The sequence below is a fragment of the Balaenoptera acutorostrata genome, chromosome 6 (assembly GCF_949987535.1).
Source record: "Balaenoptera acutorostrata chromosome 6, mBalAcu1.1, whole genome shotgun sequence".
Taxonomy (NCBI): Eukaryota; Metazoa; Chordata; class Mammalia; order Artiodactyla; family Balaenopteridae; genus Balaenoptera; species Balaenoptera acutorostrata.
This window is the reverse complement of record NC_080069.1, coordinates 36,498,839-36,520,926: the sequence shown is the minus strand read 5'-3', so window position 1 is coordinate 36,520,926 and position 22,088 is coordinate 36,498,839. Positions and strand designations below refer to the sequence as shown.

The window sequence follows — 22,088 nt, the reverse complement described above, 5'->3', positions numbered from 1 at the left end:
AGAAGACCACACCAAGGCACATTGTAGTTAAAATAGTAAAAATAAAGAGAGAATATTAAAAGCCACAAAGGAAAAGCAACAGTTACATAGAAGGGGACTCCCAAAAGACTAACAGCTGACTTTTCAGCAGAAACTCTGCAGGCCAGAAGAGAGTGGCACAGTGTATTGAAAGTGAAGAAAGGGAAAAACCTACAATGAAGAATACTCTACCTGGCAAGGTTTTCATTCAGATTTGAAGGTGAGAAAAAAGGTTTTACAGACAAGCAAAAGCTAAGAGTTCAGCACCATGAAACCAGCTTTACAAGAACTGTTAAAGGGACTTCTTCCCTAGGCAGAAAAGAAAAGGCCACAAATAGAAATATGAAAAGTACGAAAGGAAAAAATCTCATCAGTAAAGTCAAACATACATTAAAGGTAGTAAATAAACCACATATAAAGCTAGGAGGAAGGTTAAAAAACAAAAGTAGTAAAATCATCTATATCCACAATAAGCAGTTAAGGGATAAACAGAACAAAAAGATGCAAATTATAATGTCAAAAACAGTAAATATGAAGGGCGGGGAGTAAAAATACAGGATTGTTAAAATGTGTTCAAACTTAATAGATCATTAACTTAAAACAATCATGTATATATAGAGATTGCTATATATAAACCTCATGGTAACAACAAACCAAAAACCTATAATAGATATGTTCACACAAAAGGAAAAGGAATCAAAATATAACACTAAAGATAATCATCAAATCACAAGGAAAGCAAGAAAAAGAAGTAGAAAGGAACAAAAAAGAACTACAAAAACAACTCAATTACAATTAACAAAATGGCAAAAAGAACATACATATCAATAATTACTGTAAATGTAAATGGATTAAACGCTCCAATCAAAACACATAGAGTGGCTGAATGGATATAAAAACAAACCCAGTATATATGCTGCCTACAAGAGACTCATTTCAGATCTAAAGACACATACAGGGAATTCCTTGGTGGGCCAGTGGTTAGGACTCAGCACTTTCACTGCCATGGGCCTAGGTTCAATCCCTGGTTGGGGAACTAGGATCCCACAAGCCACGCAGTGCAGAAAAATTAATTAATTAATTAATTAAAGACACATACAGACTGAAAGTGAGGGAATGAAAAAAGATATTCCATGCAAATGGAAATCAAAAGAAAGCCAGGGTACAAAACATACATCAGAAAAAATACACAACGTTGTAAAACAACTATACCCCAATTTAAAAAAAAGAAAAAATACACTTTAAAACAGAGACTGTAATAAGAGAAAAAGTAGGACATTATATAATAATCAAGGGATCAATCTAAGAAGAAGATATAACTATTGTAAATACATGTGCACCTTACATAGGAGCACATACGTACATAAATATTAACAGACATAAAGCAGAAATTGACAGTAACACAATAATAGTAGGGGAACTTAACAACACACTTACATCAATGGACAGGCCATCCAGACAGAAAATCAATAAGGAAACACAGGCCTTAAATGATACAGTAGGACAGATGAATTTAATAGGTATATATAGAACATTCCCTCCCAAAGCAGCAAAATACACATTCTTTTCAACTGCACATGGAACATTCTTCAGGATAGATTACATGCTAGGCCACAAAACAAGTCTCAGGAAATTTAAGAAGACTGAAGTCATAGTAAGCATATTTTCCAACCACAACTCTATAAGACTAGTTATCAACAAGAAAAAACTGCAAAAAACACAAACAAGTGGAGGCTAAACAATATGCCACTAAACAACCAGTGGGTCACTGAAGAAATCAAAAACTGCCTGGAGACAAATGAACACAAAAACAGAATGATGCATAATCTACGGGACACAACAAAAACAGTTCTAAGGGTGAAGTTTATAGTGATACAAGCCTACCCCAGGAAACAAGAAAAATCTCAAATAAACAATCTAACCTTACACCTAAGGAACTGAAAAAAGAGAACAACCAAAACCCAAAGTTAGTATAATGAAAGAAATAATAAAGATCAGAGCAGACATAAATGAAATAGAGACTAAAAAAATTAAAATAACAACAGAAAAGATCAATGAAAGTAAGATCTGTTTCTTTCAAAAGATAAACAAAATTGATAAACCTTTAACCACACTCGTCAAGAAAATAAGAGAGAGAACCCAAATCAATAAAATCAGAAATGAAAAAGGAAAAGTTACAACCAACACCTCAGAAATACAAAAGATCATAAGATATTACTATGAACAATTATATGCCAATAAAATTAACAACCAAGAAGAATTGGACAAATTACTAGAAATGTACAATCTCCCAAGACTGAACCAGGAAGAAATAGAAAATGTAAACAGACCAATTTTCATAATGAAGTTGAATCAGTAATCAAAAAATTCCCAACATCTCCCAAAGCAATAGAAATAAAAGCAAAAATAAATAAACGGGACCTAATCAAATTTATAAGGTTTTGCACAGCAAAGGAAACCATAAACAAAACAAAAAGACAAAGACAACCTATGAACTGGGAGAAAATATTTGCAAACAATGCAACCAATAAGGGCTTAATTTCCAAAATACACAAACAGCTCATATAACTCAATAACAAAAAAAAACAGCCCAATCAAAAAATAGGCAGAAGACCTAAATAGACATTTCTCCAAAGAAGACATACAGATGGCCAAAGATGCTCAACATCACTAATTATTAGAGAAATGCAAATCAAAACTACAATGAGGTATCACCTCACACCAATCAGAATGGCCATCATTAAAAAGTCTACAAATAATAAATACTGGACAGGGTGTGGAGAAAAGGGAACCCTCCTACACAGTTGGTAGAAATGTAAATTGGTGCAGCCACTATGGAAAACAGTATGGATGGTCTTTAAAAAACTAAAAATAGAGTTACCCTATGATCCAGCAATTCCACTCATGGGCATATATCTGGAGAAAACTTTAATTTGAAAAGATACATACATCCCAATGTTCATAGTTATCACTACTTACAATAGTCAAGATATGAAAGCACCTAAATGTCTATTGACAGATGAATAGGTAAAGAGGATGTGGTATATATATGTGTGTGTGTGTGTGTGTGTGTGTGTGTATAACTCAGCCAAAAAAAAAAGAAATAATGCCATCTGCAGCAACATGAATGGACCTACAGATTATCCTACTAAGAGAAGTAAGTCAGACAGAGAACGACAAATACCATATGATATCACTTATATGTGGAATCTTAAAAAAATGGAAAAAATGAACTTATTTACAAAATAAAATAGACTCACAGATGTAGAAAACAAACTTATGGTTACCAAAGGGGATAGCAAGGGGGAGGGAGATAAATTAGGAGTTTGGGATTAGCAGATACAAACTACTATATGTAAAATAGATAAATAATAAGGTCCTACTGTATAGCACAGGGAACTATATTCAATATCTTGTGATAAACCATAATGGAGAAGACTATGAAAAAGAATATATATATGTGTGTGTGTATATATATATATATATATATATATATATATATATATATATAACTGAATACATATGTATAAAACTGAATCACTTTGCTGTATACCAGAAATTAACACAACATTGTAAATCAACTATACTTCAATAAAATTTTTTTTAATTAAAAAATAAAAACTCCCAATAAACAAAGGTCCAGGACAAGATGGCTTCACAAGTGAATTCTACCAAACATTTAGAGAATTAACACCTATCCTTCTCCAACTATTCCAAAAAAATTTCAGAGGAAGGAGCACTTCCAAACTCATTCTGAGGCCAGCATCACTCTGACACCAAAACCAGACAAAGATATCACACAAAAAAAGAAAATTACAGGCTAATATCACTGATGAACATAGATGCAAAATGTCTCAACAAAATATTAGCAAATTCAACAATACATTAAAAAGATTATACAATCATGATCAAGTGGGATTTATCCCGGGGATGCTAGGATGGTTCAATATCCACAAATCAGTCAATGTGATATACCATATTAACAAATTCAAGAATAAAAATCATATAATCGTCTCAATAGATGTGGAAAAGGCTTTTGACAAAATTTAACATCCATTTATGATAAAACCTCTCAACAAAGTGGGTATAAAGGGAACATACCTCAACATAATAAAGGCCATATATGACAAGCCCACAGCTAACATCATACTCAATGAGGAAAAGCTGAAAGCATTTCCTCTAAGGTCAGAACAAGAAAAGGATGCCCATTCTCATCACATATTATTCAACATATTAGTGGAAGTCCTAGCCACAGCAATCAGATAAGAAAAAGAATCAAAAGGAATCCAAGTTGGAAAGGATGAAGTAAAACTATCACTGTTTGCAGATGACATGATACTATACATAGCAAATTCTAAAGAGATCCAAGCAAACCACTAGAACTCACCAATGAATTCAGTAAAGTTTCAGGATACAAAATTAATATACAGAAACCTGTTGTATTTCTATACACTAGCAACAAACTATCAGAAAGATAAATTAGGAAAACAATCCCATTTACCATCACATCAAAAAAATAAATAAAATACCTTTTAACTAAGGTATTTCTGTACTCAGAAAACTACAGGACACTGATGAAAGAAATTGAAGATGACACAAAGAGATGGAAAGATATAACATGCTCATGGATTGGAAGAATTAATATTGTTAAAATGACCATACTACCCAAACAATCTACAGATTCAATGCAATCTCTATCAAAATACCAATGGAATTTTTTCAAAGAAGTAGAACAAATAATTCTAAAATTTTCATGGAAACACAGAAGATCTTGAATAGCCAAAACAATTTTGAAAAAGAAGAACAAAGCTAGAAGTATCATGCTACCTAATTTCAAACTATACTATAAAGCTACTATAATCAAAACAGCATGGTACTGTCACAAAAACAGACACATAGATCAATGGAACAGAATAGAGAACTGAGAAATGAACTGACACTTATATGTGCAATAAATCTACAACAAAGGAGAAAAGAATATACAATGAGGAAAAGACAGCCTCTTCAATAAATGGAGTTGGGAAAACTGGACAGCTACATGAAAAGAATCAAACTGGACTACTTTCTCACACCACGCACAAAATTAAATTCAAAGTGGATTAAAGACTTAAATGTAAGACTTGAAACCATAAAATTTCTAGGAGAAAATATAGGCAATATGCTCTTTGACATCAGTCTTAATAATATTTTTGCATATATCTCCTTAGGCAAGGGAAACAAAAGCAAAAATAAACAAATGGGACTACATCAAACTAAAAAGTTTTGCACAGCTAAGGAAACTATCAACAAAGCAAAAAGGTCACCTACTGAATGGGAGAAGATAGTTCCAAAAGACTTATCTGTTAAGGGGTTGACATCCAAAATACACAAAGAACACATACAACTTGACATCAAAGAAAAAAACAACTTGATTTAAAAATGGACAGAAGCCAGGACATGGAAACAACATAAATGCCTCAACAGAGGAATGGATAAAGAAGATGTGATACATATATACAATGGAATATTACTCAGCCATATAAAAGAATGAAATAATTACATTTGCAGTGACCTGGATGGACCTAGAGATTGTCATACTGAGTGAAGTCAGTCAGAGAAAGATAAATATCATAGGATATCCCTTATATGTGGAATCTAAAGAAATGGTACAAATGAACCTATTTACAAAACAGAAGTTGAGTCACAGGCATAAAAAAAAAAACTTGTGGTTACCAGGGGGGATAATAAGGGGAGGAATAAATTGGGAGATTGGAAATATACACACTACTATATATAGAATAGATAACTAATGAGAACCTACTGAATAGCACAGGGAACCCTATTCAGTACTCTGTAATGACCTATATGGGAATAGGATCTAAAAAAGAGTGGATATATGTGTGTGTATAACTGACTCACTTTGCTGTACAACAGAAACTAACACAACATTGTAAACAGCTATACTCCAAAAAAAAATTAATTAATAAAAAATAAAAGTTTTAAAATTAAAAAGAAAAAAATGGGCAGAGGATTCAAATAGACATTTTCCCAAAGAAGACATATAGATGTCCAACAGGCACATGAAAAGATGCTCAACATCACCAATCGTCAGGGAAATGCAAATCAAAACCACAATGAGATAGCACCTCACACTTGTCAGAATGACTATTATGAAAAAAACAAGTAACAAGAGCTGACAAGGATGTGGAGAAAAGGGAACACTCATATGCTATAGAAAACAGTATGGAGAGTCCTGAAAAAATTAAAAATAGAACTACCAAACCATCCAGCCATTCCATTCCTGGGTATTTATCTAAAGAAAATGAAAACACTAATTTGAAAAGATATATGCACCCTTATGTTCATTGCAGTACCATTTACAGTAATCAAGATATGGTAGCAACCCAAGTGCTCATCAATAGATGAATGGATAAAGAAGATGTGATATATATATATAATGTAATTTATAATTAATTGTAATAATTTGTATAGTAATAATTAGTATATGTAATAATTTATATATAATATATATAATATTACACAGCCATAAAAAAGAATGAAATTTTGCTATTTGTGGCAACATAGGTGGACCTAAAGGGTATTATGCTAAGTAAAATAAGTAAGACAGGAAGACAAATACTGTATGATTTCACTTATATGTGGAATCTAAAAAACAGAACAAACATAACAAAACATAAACATAGATCCAGAGAACAAACAAGTGGTTGCCAGAGGGGAGGATGGTGGGGGGATGAGAGAAATAGAGGAGGGAGATTAAGAGGTACAAACTTACAGTTGCAAAATAATTGAGTCACAGGCATGAAATGTACAGTGTGGGGAATATAGTCCATAATTATGTAATATCTTTGCATGGGTGAGAAATCAAATTTAGACCTATCATGGTGATCATGTTAAAATGTACAGAAGTATCTAATCACTATGTTGTGTAACAGGAACTAACATAAAATTGTAAGTCAATTATTCTTCAAAAACAAACAAACACATAGCAAAAGAGATCAGATTTGTGGTTACCAAAGATGAGTGTATGGCATGGGTCATTGGGGGAGTGGGAAGTGAATGAAGGCAGTCAAAAGGTACAAACTTCCAGTTAAAAGATAAAAAGGTACTAGGGAAGCAGTGTACAACATGATAAATATAGTTAACACTGTTGTATATTATATATGAAAGTTGTTAAGAGAGTAAATCCTAAGAGGTCTCATCAAACGAAAAAAAAATTTTTATTTCCTTAATTTTGTATCCATATGAGATGATGAATGTTCACCAAACTTATTGTGGTCATCATTTCATGTAAGTCAAATCATTTTGATGTACACCTTGAACTTATAGAATGCTGTATGTCAATTATATCTCAATAAAACTGGAAGAAAAAAATTCTTTTAAAGAGTTAATGAATGGAAATGAGTCATAGCAAGGTGTAAATTATTATCATGGAGTATTTGCTTTGAAAAGGAGGAGAAGCCTCAAGTTGAGGCACAAATGCCTATTGCTTTTCAGGCAAGAGGCACAGGCCTTGGAAAGTTCTTGCCCTCAAATTACACTTGTGTCCTATGAGGCAGGTCCAGGCCCCCAGAAGTAATCATTTTGTCCACAGTGTGATCCGGTTAATCCAACATTCCTCAATCTACCTACAAAACAACAGAAGTTCAACTAGAGGAAAACTTGAGCCTTGTAGGCAGCTTGAACCTTCAGATTTTTGCAGTCCTCTGAGGTATCCCAAAGCAGGAAACTAAAGATGGTTTCTGGGAACCAAAGTAGAGCTCTTCATCCACTGGCCAAGTCTATGAATCAATGCAACATCTTCTTCAAGAACTCCTTTTTTCTCCCAGACAGAGCTTTTTTTATTTCACAGCAAAATCAAGCCCTTCCATTAGCTTTGTCTTGAACTAAATGTTTTGGCTTACTGAAGTCAGCCGTAAATAAAATAAACTGAAATCCCAGGTCCCCAGAAAATGTTCTAAAAGACCCCCTCTCCCATCCCCATCTTTTTTTTTTTTTTTAAACCTACACTTAACTGCCTTTTTTTTTTTTTTTAATTTTATTTATTTATTTATTTATTTTTGGCTGTGCTGGATCTTCGGTTCGTGCGAGGGCTTTCTCTAGTTGCGGCAAGTGGGGGCCACTCTTCATCGCGGTGCGGGGACCGCTCTTCATCGCGGTGCGCGGGCCTTTCACTATCGCGGCCCCTCCCGTTGCGGGGCACAGGCTCCAGACGCGCAGGCTCAGCAGCTGTGGCTCACGGGCCCAGCTGCTCCGTGGCATGTGGGATCTTCCCAGACCAGGGCTCGAACCCGTGTCTCCCGCATTAGCGGGCAGATTCTCAACCACTGCGCCACCAGGGAAGCCCCCCATCCCCATCTTTATCTACCTTCTCCCAACCTGGAGATGCCATGTAGAAGGAAACAGAAAAGGTTTGGCATCAGACAAAAGTGGACTTAAACCCTTGCACCACCTTTACCAGTCAGGTGGTCTTGGTCCCTCTGATCCATCTGAGCTTCATCTGATCTGATCCAGCTCTGAGCTTTGGTTTCCTCAATGTAAAAGGGGAGCCAAATGTCCTGTCTCACAAGATGTTTAGGAGAATTAAATGAGGTAACTATGAAGCCCCAAGTTCCACACGGATTCTTAGGTAGAGGGTCCAGTCCCACCTCAACTGCTGCCCCAAAACTCCTTGAGGGTAGAGAGCATCCTGTCTTTGCCTCACCTCTTTGAAATGGAAGACTTGCTTGTTTACTGGTTGATTCTACTTGATTACCCATAACTTTAGATTCAACGATCTTTCTAAACCCTGGCAAATTCAAAATTGGTTTTAATGGTTTTAATGATTTATGTGTTTTCCTTTGTTTTCTCTTTTGCTTCACCAGGCACAAAGACTTTTTCCTACTGTTTTTGGCATCTGTTTACCAGTAGAGATTAGAATTTGTTACATAAGAAATCAAAGATAAAAGAAAAAAAATATTCAACTTTTGACATCTAGAATTGGATTACAGTATGTATGTAGCAAGACAATAGTCTTGCAAGCCATGCTATTGTCTCAAGAAAACATTTTCTAAATGCTAATGGATTCCATTTAAAACATCAATATCCTGGAGGACTAAAAGTTCTGCTAAGGGGAGGAGAGGATGTCTTATCCACTGGAACTACCTAAATCCCTCTGAGATGGACAGGATGTGACCCTGGGAAAGCATACAAAAAGCCTGTACTTTTTCTGCCCTGGATATGGTGGGAGGTACAAGAGAGAAAGAGGAAGACGTGGCCAGATGTGTGTCCTCTGATGTGTGTCCTCTGAGCCTACGCAGGAGGGCTGGGGGCCTGGGGTGAAGGATAGGAAAGTGTGATAAATAAGTAATGGTAGCAGAGGAGGGTTTATTGCCTCCACTCTGCTGGAGTGCAGCCACAGAATATTATCTCAGCGTGGCGAGGTAAGTGCTGAGATTTGGTTTTCCATCCCTCAGGTTCAAATTGGTGCTGATGCAGAGTAGAGAGTCAGAGGCCCTCTGTGAACCAAAGCTGCAGATGGACAGCTGGCCTCTGGCTGGATGAGGAAGGTAGCAGAGATTCAGGCATGTTCAGCCGTCAGTAGCTGGGGAATGCATTGGCCTAGCCAAAAGGACAGAAGGAGTCATCCCCACAACCCCACAGACATAAACCAGCAAGGTGAGCAACCATCAGATTGATTAGGGACACCAGCCACACACACTTAAGGACCAGCAGGAGATCATAGGGACTCTTTCCCCAGTGTCATTTTAGTGAGAGAGGCCAGAAGAAGGGACACTCAGGCAAGACTGAACATTTTTCTCTAAATAATGGACAGCATATTTCCTAAATGGACAGTTTAGATTATCAGATCAAACTAAGTTTAAACTCATTAGACATTCCACTAACTTGTTTTCGTGCCATGCAGCAAGTAGTGGTCTGAAGAAAAACCAGATCAGCAATAGGCAAAATCAAGATCTTATATTCTTTCTGCTTGTCCACTTGGCACTGTGTGTTCAAATGGTGATTCTGCACATTGTTGAGATTCTACAGTAAAAGTAGCACGTAATCAGCTAAGGCAATTCAGTATCTCTTGCCAGAGTCTCAGTACTGAGTCCCAGGAGACAGCTGAATGCTTTGGGAGGATTTAGTGCATTGACCCATGAATCTCTCTAGCATCAGAGAGAGAAAGAGAGAAATAAAGAAGCCTAATTCCCATGGCAGAAAAACATAAGAGGCAGAGGAGAAAGTTGACATATGAAGGGAAAGTAAAGATCTGTCTAAAATTCTTTGGTGACGCTGGAAACAGAACTACCCTGACACTGTTTGTTTTCAGTATTAGTGTGAAACTCAAGTCTACCTTTGTTTCATGTTTGTGTTTTTTCCTAAAAGCAGCCCAGGGATGGTAAGAACTCCTCGTGCCATATACTTCAGACTTTATTTCCACGTTTGATGAAGTCCGTGGTGTACAGGAACCAGACTGTACTTTCTCACGAGAGCCAATTGTGAGCTCTCCTCCTGAATTCATGTGCAGTGACCACACACTGGTAGCTTAACATCCGTCATGGAAATCAGCAAACGCTACAAATCAAGGTGTTTTGTTTTATTTTTGGTTTTTTCCTGCATAGTTAAACATTTACTGGCACAGAGGGCCAAGGACATCGACAGCCCCTACAGGGAAGCACCCTGTGTTTTGGCCTGACCTTCACAAAGCTCTGGGAGCCGCCTTACTTTCTGAGGGCAGAGGTGAGGCAGCCAAGGGTGAGATTTGCCAACTTCAGAGTTATCTATAGGCTGGGCACCCAGTGCTTCAGCTTCTCCTTCCCCTTGCTAGATACGCCTTTTCACAGGCTGGATTACCCTCAGCAGCATACCGCTGGCATCACTATCCTTGCGTGACAGAGAATGGCTGAAAGCTCCAACAGCAAGGAAGAGCTGGCTAAGCCCTGCTAGGGCCCCCTGCTTGTCTGTCCTCCCTTGCTTCAAGAAAGGAGAAGTTATCAATTACCAAGATTTCATGGGCGAGGCAGCCACAGGTTTCGTCTCCAATCGTGACATAATTCAGTGATTCTTTAACAAACTCATTAGCAGTCTTGGTTATCATGTTGGTATTTAGATACTTTGTCATTGGGGTTGAAACAGCATACGGGGTGAGCACCTACAATGGGAAATAAAGACCGTAACACAGGAGCAATCTGCCCAGCCCTGAGAAACTAATACCCATTTTACCATCCCTTCATGTTCCAACTCTGTTCCTCCCCTAAAAAGTCTCAGGATACTATATGATAAGAGAACAGTTAAAGGTATAGAACGAGCACAGAGCTGGGAATCAGAAGGGCCAGTTTCTGGCTTAACGTGGCAACTAACTCAAGATGAGGCCTTAGCCACACAACACCAAGTGGTTCAAATGCACACAGGGTGAATGAGGAGCTCTGTCTTAGAGCACGTTCCCCAACTTAGAAAGTGAAAATGCAGGACACCCGGTTATATTTGAAGACAAACAATGGAAAAATTTTCAGTTTAATTATATCCCAAGTATTGCATGGGATGTACTTATTCTCAAAAGATTATTTGTTATCTGAAATTCAAATTTAACTGGATGTCCTGTGTTTTATCTGGCAACCCTATCACAGAAGTTTATTTCTAACACATATAACCAAATTGGAGCACTTTCAAGTACTTTAGATTCCCACTTTCACACTTCGGTTAGGAGCCAGGAGTGGCACATACCTCATAATCTTTCCTGTCATGGTAAGAAAAATAAACAACAGCAGACTGTACCCTGAAAACCCAATACCATGTTTCCACTGGTGGTCTCACCACCTTGTGGCCTGGCATGAGGCTTCATAATGGGGTTTCTTACTTTATTCCCAGACACAGAGACCTTGGCATCTTTAGGGAAAAAAAATATATCCATGCTTGTTTTCTTTTTCTTCACATCACCTTTGAAATTTTTGTCACATCGCTTTTTTTTTCCTCATCACACTTGAAATTACGTTGTTTCATAATTTAATCCAATGTATGTCAGTCAATTCAATTCAATTGGTTCTCATGGAAATGAATGCAGTTATTAATTTGCATAACATTTTTCTTCCAAAGATCTCAAAGAGTATTCTTAGAAAAATATAAGAAGTTTGCATTTTCAAACCCAGTTTTCAGATAGGGAAATAATAAAAAGTGTTTCCATTCTTACAGTGAGTTTTGGTTGACAAAACACCTTTATGTATAAAACAAGGGCTCAATAAATATTGGTTAAATTTGCATGCTTATTTATTCATTAGATCGTCACAGTAACCCAGAGAAGCAGCTATTATAAACCCCTTTTTACAGATGGGGAAACAAGCTCACAGAGTTTAAGCAGGCTGTCCAAAACACTCAGATAATAAATGGCAGCAGCACTGGGATTTGAAAATCAAACCCAAGAGTACAGTACATACTTCCTCAGGAATTTTGCAAATATTTACTGAGCACCAATTACATGCGTGTTTGAAGAGACCAGTTGGTTTTCAGAATGTCACAGTGTCTTTTCCAGGACTTGGAGCAGCTCCGAGGCTTCTGCATGAGGGAAGGGGCTCCCTCCCCCTTCCTCACCTCCTCCCACACCTTCTGCCCCGCAGAACCCACTAACTTAGCAGCTACAGCATCTCTGGCCCACAATTATCAAGATCGAGATGATGCTAAGACTTGATACTCAACACTAATATTTAGTGTTGTTCACCAAATTTTTCTAGTTCTTCTTTCTTCCAGACACATGATAGAATTGCACTTCCTGGGTCCCTATGGTTGGGTGGGACCATGTGACCAGACCTGACCAATGAGTATGAGCAAAAGCGACATGTGACTTTTCTGAGCCAGAGCCCTTAATTATCTTTATTCTTTTTTTTTGGCTCCATTGGGCCTTTGTTGCTGTGCACAGGCTTTCACTAGTTGCAGTGAACGGGGGCTATTCTTCATTGCAGTGCATGGGCTTCTCATTGTGGTGGCTTCTCTTTGTTGTGGAGCATGGGCTCTAGGTGCGTGGGCTTCAGTAGTTGCAGCATGCGGGCTTCAGTAGTTGTGGCTCGTGGGCTCTAAAGTACAGGCTCAGTAGTTGTCAGAGCCCCTAATTATCAAAGCAAGTCTCTTGAACTCCTACCACTTTTTCTTTGACATGTCAACTGACAATATCCAAGATGGTGGCTGCTCCATCAGCCTGGGTCCCTGCGTCACTACAGTGAGCTAATCCCCTCTGACAGTTCACAGTGAATGTGTAGCATGAATGAGAAATAAATCTTTGTGGTTTTAAGCCAATGAGATTTTAGGGATTATTTTTTACTGCAGAAAACTTAGCATATATAAGGTAGAGCTGTTGCAAAAGGAATCCGTCCTCAGCTGGGAGTTGGAGAATGGATAGAAGGGAATAATCTCTGATAGGTGAGACTTTAGTTCAGCAGGGCAGAGAATGGGACTGTAGTCTAGTGACAAGTCTGTTACAATCACTCACTACAGCTGGGAAGATGATGTTATTTACAAAGCTCCTACTATTAACTCATATCTGCCTGTTGAATAAGCTTCATGCTATAGCTGGTTAATTTATACTGGGATACTCTCACCTGGGTATTTTAATTGAAAATCAGTATGTGCAGCAGTAATTTTAAAAATATAACTGAGTGTGCCTTTTTCATTCCTAATAGTATGTCATCGAACTTCTTCCCAAACAATTAACCGTAAACTGTTTATTCCAGGTTCCAGAAACCACTTAGAGTTAATTGTGTTGCTGAAAGAAGCACATCATATTGCTCAGCCTACAGACAGCAGTGACAACCCAGCTTTGTTTACAGTTAGGACAAGGTCAACTCCGTGACCACTCTGTCATTGTAGGGGAAATGGAGAGCAGAGCATCTCTTCCCCAAGTGCTCAAGAACCAGAGTGTGGAGATCTCTGTGTTCCATCACAGGTGAACAGCCCCCAAGAGAAGCACCCTCTCCCCTCTTCCAACACTGACCAAGTGCCCAGTTTTCTTTTGTTCCTTCTCCACAATTCCTCCCACATGAGCCTGTCTCCTCTATCTAGGTCGGAGAGTAAAGGATGCTTAGACAAGACCCTATTTCTGTCCTGATGCAGCATTGGGTAGCAAGCATTTCTGAGCACTCACTCATCCCACCCCATTTCCTTCTCCAGCACCCAGGGCATGGTGAGGGCAGCAGCAGGCAGAACCACGGTGGCTCCGCTGCCACCTCTATGGTCGTAGGGATTCACATGGTGTCATCCAGACCCTCTCTCCTGGTCACACATGCACAACCTGTCCTGCAGGAAGCAGTGGCCCAGGCTCCACGGGGATCCAGAGTTCCCATTCCCAAGGACTCAGAACTGTTGACCTCACCTGGATAATGATTCCTTTTTCTTTATATTCTGCTTGCAGTGCCTTGGAAAATGTGCACACAAAAGCCTGGAGCAAGAAGGAGAAACACCTAAGGACTTGATTCTCTGTCAGAGCCAATTCACTCAGATTTCAAAGGACACCACAGGGAGCTTATCTTCTTCACCTTAAAATGCAGCAGTTTGTCTTAATGGGAGTTAGAACTTCATTTCTTGGTCTGGGAAGAGCTCCCGCAATGAGAAGGAACATACGTTTTGTAATAAATACATACCTAGGGCCACTGCATATAGATACCTTACCCGGGGGAAGCTCTGCCTTGTCTAGAGCACCCACAGTTCCAAAGATTTGTTTTATGGCTAGGGCAAGAGGACACCTGGTGAGGCCTCTGGGATGGAAGGAAACTACAATGTTACTTGCTGGCCAGAGGAGCGCAGGGCTCCCAGGCAAGGAAGTGAGTGGGAGCTGGAATTCCATGGGGGCTGCGCTTGCCCCGCTGTGCTGCTGCGAGGCTTCATCAGCCCAGGGGCAGTATCTTTTTCTAATTTGCACCCAGATACTGGCTGACTCGCTCCTCCCTGTACCCAGAAGAGTGCCTCTAGGCAAATCAGTCCATCGCCTTGCCAGATGATCCAAAGGAAAATGCTAAATGGGAAAAACAAAAGGAAGAAGGAGAAGGAGGCTTGAACTACATCTGTCACTCACCTTAGAAGCCGAATATGTGGAGTACAGAGGCCAGGGAAAGAGGGCCACCCCAGAAGATATGTTCAAGATGAGACCTTTCCGCCTAAAAGGCAAGAAACAAAGTTTCAATATTTTTGCTGCCTGATTACACCTCGAGAAGGAAGAAAATAAAGGGGCTCATGTGAATGCTGGGAAACTTCCACCCTCTCTAGGTTTCCATGTGTGCTAAGTGTTCTGCTTCCAAGAACTGTCAGTGGAACTTCACCTCAATCATGAACTACACCACACAGTGATGCCACTCTGCGGTCAGTTGACTTCAAGAGCTTGTGACTGGAAACAGGGGCTCTGCTACAGCAAAGATCCACCACCAAAATGCAGAGAACCAACTCAGCTCAGACAAGACTCAAGGGGGGAAGTGATCCTTCTCTCTCAAATGTGACCATATGAGCTCAAGTTCCCTTCTGACTCATAAAGATGACCCACAACAGGACAGATGTCATATGCAGAATCCTGTCTTGGGTGGAATTTGACAGTCCATCATCTGCTCACACAGGCACTCCTACACAAGTCTCTGGGGTTCTTACTTACCCTTTTGAAATTCAATATCCTTAATCCTTCCCAACTAGATGGATTCAATCCAGAAAAATCAAGAAACTGAAAATTGGAATACAAGGCCAAGCCCCTTCTTTCTCTAGGGAAGATAAAACTATTAACCATTTGCTTTTAGTGAATACCACCTGAGAAAAACCAGCTCCCAAATGGGCATTGTAATAGGGTGATTTAAAACATGGAATAAATAGAGACACTGATGGGGTGGTGATTTTTACCCCAAAACTGGAGTATTCATTCTGACAAGAGCTGAAATGCATAATAACAAAGAGATGATCTTGGTCTCAGGCCAACTTCTGAAGTGTCTTTTACACTCACTGTGAGTTAATTTTTTTAACACAGTGTCTGCTGAAACTGCTGTTCTCTTCCTCCCTCCAGTATATGCTACATTTGACCTGCAAATATGCTTATCTGCTTGCAAAGCTGGCCTGGTCCAACCATAATCTCCATGTCCTTTCATCATAGTTTTATCATTTGTTAAAGCAGCAGCAGATGAACCATATCCCCCTGGTCCCCAAGTCAGCTGATTGCCAGGTCAGGCAGACCATGGCTTTTCCAAGGAAAGACCTTACCTTGATTCCATGTGTTTCAGAATCAGCTGTGTCATCTATAAGAGAAGGGCAAAGTTAAGCCCTGACAAAGGAACTATGTAGCAATGTGCCGTGGGGACTTAGGAAGTAGGTGTTGGAGGAAACGAGAAAGAACTTCATCTTCTCAGATGGCCTTGAAAATCTGCTGACACTCACTGGAGGTAATTCTGACAACACTAGAGTCTGGCTGGAACCCATAAAAGGCAACTTAGACAAATGGCAAACAGTTCAGAGGCCTCTGGTTTCTTCTTCATAAAACTGAAGTCTTCCTGGAAAATGAAGGGAGTGAAAAACTATGGAAATTGGCTTATGTCTGTGGGACCAACACTGAGGTTCCCCAGATACCCTTCATTCTGGGAGAGAGGCAAAAGTAGTTTGGCCATTACAAAACTCACACAAGAGTTAGAATTAGGAGACTGTCAGGAAACCTAACAAGTGTCCATGAGTGTCTCACATACAAGGTATGAGATGGAGAAGGACATCTCTTCAATTCAACAGCAGCCTTATTGGCAGCCTGCAGGTGGTCTGTGAAGTAGCTCCCTAGACACAACATGTCTGCTGGCCTGTTGGAATTACAATAGCATTGAAAAATCCCTTCCCCACCCCAACCTACTGTCCCTGGAAGAAGTCTTCCCTGCCAGTTCTGGAGCTTAAATATTTCATTAAGAAAGATTTTCATGTCATAATTTCAAGGCATCCATTTTAAGAATTAAGAAAGAGGCAAACCCATGGACTGAAATGTTATTGAAAGTACAATTGAGTGGAATCAGGCCCTGTCTTGGGAGCAGGTTTGAGACAGAGAGGATCCAAACAGATGGAGAGAGGCAGAGAAATAGAGGACACTGGGGACCAGAAGACAAGTTTGCCTAATTTTTCATGCTGTCTGGGGCCCTGCATTTCCTAGGAAGGCCCCTAAGCTCATCCCTGGGAGCCTCCAGATAATGTTTTCACTGCTCTGGAGAAGCGGCAGGGGTGGGAGTGGTGAGGGCTTCCTAGACTGGACTGCCTTGTGAAACCCTGGATTTTGAGGGAGGTGAGAGAAGGATGAGGACTAGATCATGTCAACACCCTTTCCTTGCTTCTCCCAACTTCATTAAGGATATAATTGGAGCATTGTTGGACAGCATCTCTCAGTCTCCCAAAAGCCTGACTGGGTGAATGATCCCAATCAGAGACACAACACTGGACTGTGTGGGTCCCTGTCTCAAAGGTTCCAGTATTTAGTCTCTTATCCCACGTTCCCTTTGCCCTCAAACTCATTCTCCCATCTCTGCCTTTGATAGAGAACTCTAGTGTTTCCAGATGGTTCCTTTGGAATAATTAAGTGATACTAGTCATGCTTCCAACCAGCGTGGCCAACTTGGGCATTGCAGACTTAGAAGCTAAACTTCAATTTGTTTTCTTTGTTACTTAAGGAAGTTAGTGTCTACCAAGATATAAAATAATTTTTTTGAAAATCAAAGCATTTCTCTGCTAAAAGAGTCAGAGGGTTGTCAAATACATTTGGGAAACCCTGTGATCAAATGGACCAAGAATGAAAGATCAATGTATCCATTAATGTGAAAGATTTTAGTGGTAAGGCTGCAGACAACAGTGGAACATATAAAACCTTCAATTACATCAGCTGGGGATTTTAAAAAGCCATTGATTGCTCAGCATAAAAAGAATGTATGTACCAATAAAAACTGAGCAGGAAACTATAAAATACCAGTATACTTACAAAAAAAAAAAAAAAACAACCAATGGTGAAAATAATTTTTGTCAGCTCAACTGCAGCCACATGAAAAAAAATTTTTTTGGTCTGTTCAGCATCCATCCCCCCTTTTTATGTTGATAGGAACCTATTTTCCTCTGGGAAACCAGTTCTCCCCGCCAATCCATGCTGTGAAGACGAGACAGCCCCCTGCTGCTCCCCAATAAGGGTCCCAGTTCCATGAAATCAGTCATACCTGATTCATTGCTGAAGTTCCATTGGACCAGCCAGAGTGGTTATGAGGGCTGCCAGGCACAGCTGTGAATTTTGTGTACCGAGCAAGGTGCCCAGCTGTGGGGGTGAGTGTGGGCTGAAAGCCCAGGGTTCACTCACAAGCCATTTAGAGGGCTCTCATCATTCAGAGGGAAGGGAAATATTGTGTTCACACAAAAGCATCATCTACTCACCAAGCATGGGGCTATGTCCACTCTTAAGCAGCACCTTTCTCCAAATTGTCTGCCCAGACAATTTGTCTCCCTTTTTCTTATTCACACAAAGACACAGCATAGGATAGCTTTGTGGTACTCATGCCTATAAATGTGTATGCAGTTAATTCTAATAAAAGGACCTGAGTGCTGAATGGCACCTGACACATCAATTAGTTCAATACTCTTTTAATAGCAGATGAAGAATCTGAAGTTCAAAAGGGCTAAATAGCATGCCCAGTGCTGTCCAATTAACTAGTAACTGATCTGGGATCAGAATACATATGAACTTGAACTTCACTTCAACAAATAGTTTTTGAACAAGAGTCTATAAAATCCAAGCCACACCCTCTGTCCTTTTTCCAAACTGAGTGAGCTTTTCTCTATTTACAAAGACTAAAATCACAAGAAGATACTAATTTTTTTTAAGTTGCTTTGGAATCCTGAATAAGTTTCATCATCATCAGGCCTAATATGTTCTGACATATGACAAAACTGAATGCAGAAAAAGGATTCATATGCTAGGGGGAATGAATCCACTGTATTTTCTTGATGAAAACAGACAAGACAATTAAAAGGCTACTACATGGTCTCTCAGTTCAATTTTAAAGTACAGTTCAATTTTAAAGACTTCTGCATCTACAGGGAAGGGGCCAATTCTCCTGAGTTGCCAAATCCAACAGCTACTATATTTTAATGCACTGAGCACTTACATTGATCACATACCTTCACTACCGAGGTGATGTTACAGTGGATGAGGCTCTGTAATAAATAATCACAATCATGAATCAGCCGGATCATTTGAGAAACTCTCTTGAAAAGTATTCAGTGCTAAACAACCATGAAGTGGGCAAGTGTGTCTGATTGGTTGCCTCAGCCTGCAAATTAGGCTCCTAGTTGATATTCAGAATGCACTAGAATGGGGAAACGTCTGACACCCACACTGTGATTCTATAAGAATGTGATCTCGAATAGAAGTCAATTAAGAGCTTCCTTGAAAATTTCGGCAGGAATACGGAAACAGTTTTTCAAAGGGAGATGGTTAATTTCCAGCTGAAGGACGGGAGGTTAGTATATGTGATCTAGAAGACAATAGCATAGAGATTAGAAAGGTGAATGGTTGTATAACACAAGGTATACAGGTTCCGGGCTACAGAGGGCAGTCAAAGAAACTGCTAGAATCACCCAAGACAGACAGAGAGGAAAAGAGGGTCAGACATATAGACAAGTACAAATGCAGACATAAAAAAAAGAAAAGCAAGAACGGAACCTGCTTAATGGAGAGACACCAACTTGTGCCGGAAACAGGGACTGTGGAGTTAGACGTGTGGCCGGTGAGGATGTTCAGCAGGGTCCGAGCAATCTGGCATTATTTGTCCACGCAGTAGATGTGGGGCCTACACAGAACCTTATGAATACTTCGGGATCGGGGAATAGAAGCATGCTAGCCTGTTCAGAATTGTTATAACCCCACGACTTCAAAGGTCAGGGCTTGGGGAAGTGTCGAAATATAGTGCCTTCAAAGACTGTTAAATGTGTAGTAAATTTGCTCATGGCCAGCAATGGCAGTCATGGGTCTGAGTCAAGCTGGCTGAACTCACAACAACCCCAACCACAGAGTCTGTGCGAGGGGCTTCTCTCACACTGAAAGTGGAACGAATCTTATTACCTGGGAAGACAAAGAAAGCCAAAGAGCTGGCTTTCTCCCACTGAATCCACAGCTATGAATTTGTTAGGCAGAATTACCCCCTTAGAAAGCAAAGTGCAGAGCCCCGAAAGACTGGCATAGGTAAATTTTGGTGTCTGGAGAAGAGGGAAGATGTCCTTATCCTAGAGGTAGTCATGAACAGCAGTACCCTTGACTGTGTATCAAGTACTCAGGCGAAAAGAAAGGGAGACCTCCAGTCATCCACCTGGAATACAGAATACAATCCCATTACCCCCTCCCGGCCCTGGTGATTACCCAGCCAGGGGGCTCAGGGCCACGTGAGAGGAAAACATCCACAGAAGAGTATAGGCCTACCTGGATGTCATCCGGTGTGTTAAGGAAATGACGCGGGAGAAGGTTTGGAAGCATGCCGACATTGTTGACTGACCAAAAGAGGCAAAACAAAAAGATGTCAGAAGAGCCCATGGCAAATGTCTATTGAAAGCCTTAAAAACTGTCATACTCCACCCAGGAATTCTTGGGAAGTTTTCCAAGGAAACATGTACAAAAGATTTATATACAAGGTTGTTTGTTGCAACATCATTTGATAACAGTGAGGAAATTGGAGAGAAAGAAATTGTGGTCCTATAATACAATGCACATAAAATGAATCATGGTGGTGGGATGCAATGGAGTCATTCAAAACTATGACTGCTCAGAGTTTTAAAAACCTGGGAGGGGGCTTCCCTGGTGGCGCAGTGGTTGAGAATCTGCCTGCCAATGCAGGGGACACGGGTTCGAGCCCTGGGCTGGGAAGATCCCACATGCCGCGGAGCAACTAAGCCCGTGTGCCACAACTACTGAGCCTGCGCGTCTGGAGCCTGTGCTCCGCAACAAGAGAGGCCGTGATAGTGAGAGGCCCGCGCACCGCGATGAAGAGTGGCCCCCGCTTGCCGCAACTAAAGAAAGCCCTTGCACAGAAACAAAGACCCAACACAGCCAAAAATAAATAAATAAATAAATAAATAAATAAATACATTTAAAAAAAAAAAAAAAAACCTGGGAGAACATTAGTGATGTATGATTTTTTTTTTAATGTTGCAAAACAGTACGTAAGTTTAATCCTGATTTTGAAAATATGTGTGTATGTATCTGGAAGGATATATACCAAGATGCTATCTCAGGCTGTCAGGACTTCAAGAAATTCATAGCTCTTTTACATGCTCATCTGTTCTTTCCAGTTTTCCTGCAACACGTTTTACACTTTTATTAGTAAAAATGTAATTATTCTAGAAATCAAAATCTTCTTTCTATGTACAATACAAACACTGTACTGTGATGTGGTTACAAAACAGATTGTCTATAAATTATCTTAGAAAAAAATTGTATCTCATTTCCCAAATGAGAAAGTCAGTCCTCAGATAACCACACTGACTCACTATTTCATGGATCAATTGCAGTGATGTTTGTTTGCTAAACTAATTCCTTTAGGCCAAAGTTTCCCTCTTCCTGCCAAATGTCAATATCAGTTCAGTGAAAGAAAAATATTTTAATACTAGGAAGTATGGTTGGGAAGATTGAAATATGTAGATTTGCTACATTCCAAAGTCATATACAAATTTGTTAATCCAGTAATTCCTCTTGAAGAACTGAACTTTAATATTTGGTTTAATGCTACAGCTTACAGTCATGGGTTAAGTTTAAGCTACTATTGAATAATCAAGTATCACTAAGATAATTGTTTCACTGATTTATTACAACAAGCTTTGCATTTTGTAATTCACTTACCTAAAATTCCAATTTCTAAGTCTTTAAGTTTTTCTTTAATATACTCATAGATGTCATCTTTGGTAAAATCTGCTTGTATAATCTTCACACTACTTCCTATCGTCCACTCTGCATTAGAGACAACAGTTATTTTTTAATGAACAGGAGTCCAAATCCCCCCCTTGCCCATGTTCTCCCAATGCTCCTGTACTACCTGAACAGACACTTAAGAGCACAAGCCCATCACCTTAATTAGAAATAAGAA

The 22,088-nt window shown here is 39.5% G+C and overlaps 1 protein-coding gene across 1 annotated transcript in view; it reads right to left on the bottom strand.

Annotated features, from left to right (window-relative positions):
* HSD17B3 (hydroxysteroid 17-beta dehydrogenase 3) overlaps positions 1-22,088 on the bottom strand; it is a 46,278-nt gene that overhangs the window by 2,532 nt on the left and 21,658 nt on the right. Inside the window, exons 4-10 of the mRNA XM_007176980.2 lie at positions 21,845-21,952; positions 20,432-20,499; positions 19,135-19,170; positions 16,213-16,247; positions 15,053-15,134; positions 14,354-14,419; positions 11,000-11,149 (exon numbers count right to left, since the gene is read on the bottom strand). Of these exons, the coding sequence (XP_007177042.2) occupies positions 11,000-11,149; positions 14,354-14,419; positions 15,053-15,134; positions 16,213-16,247; positions 19,135-19,170; positions 20,432-20,499; positions 21,845-21,952 (545 nt within the window). The remainder of the gene's footprint in view (positions 1-10,999; positions 11,150-14,353; positions 14,420-15,052; positions 15,135-16,212; positions 16,248-19,134; positions 19,171-20,431; positions 20,500-21,844; positions 21,953-22,088) is intronic.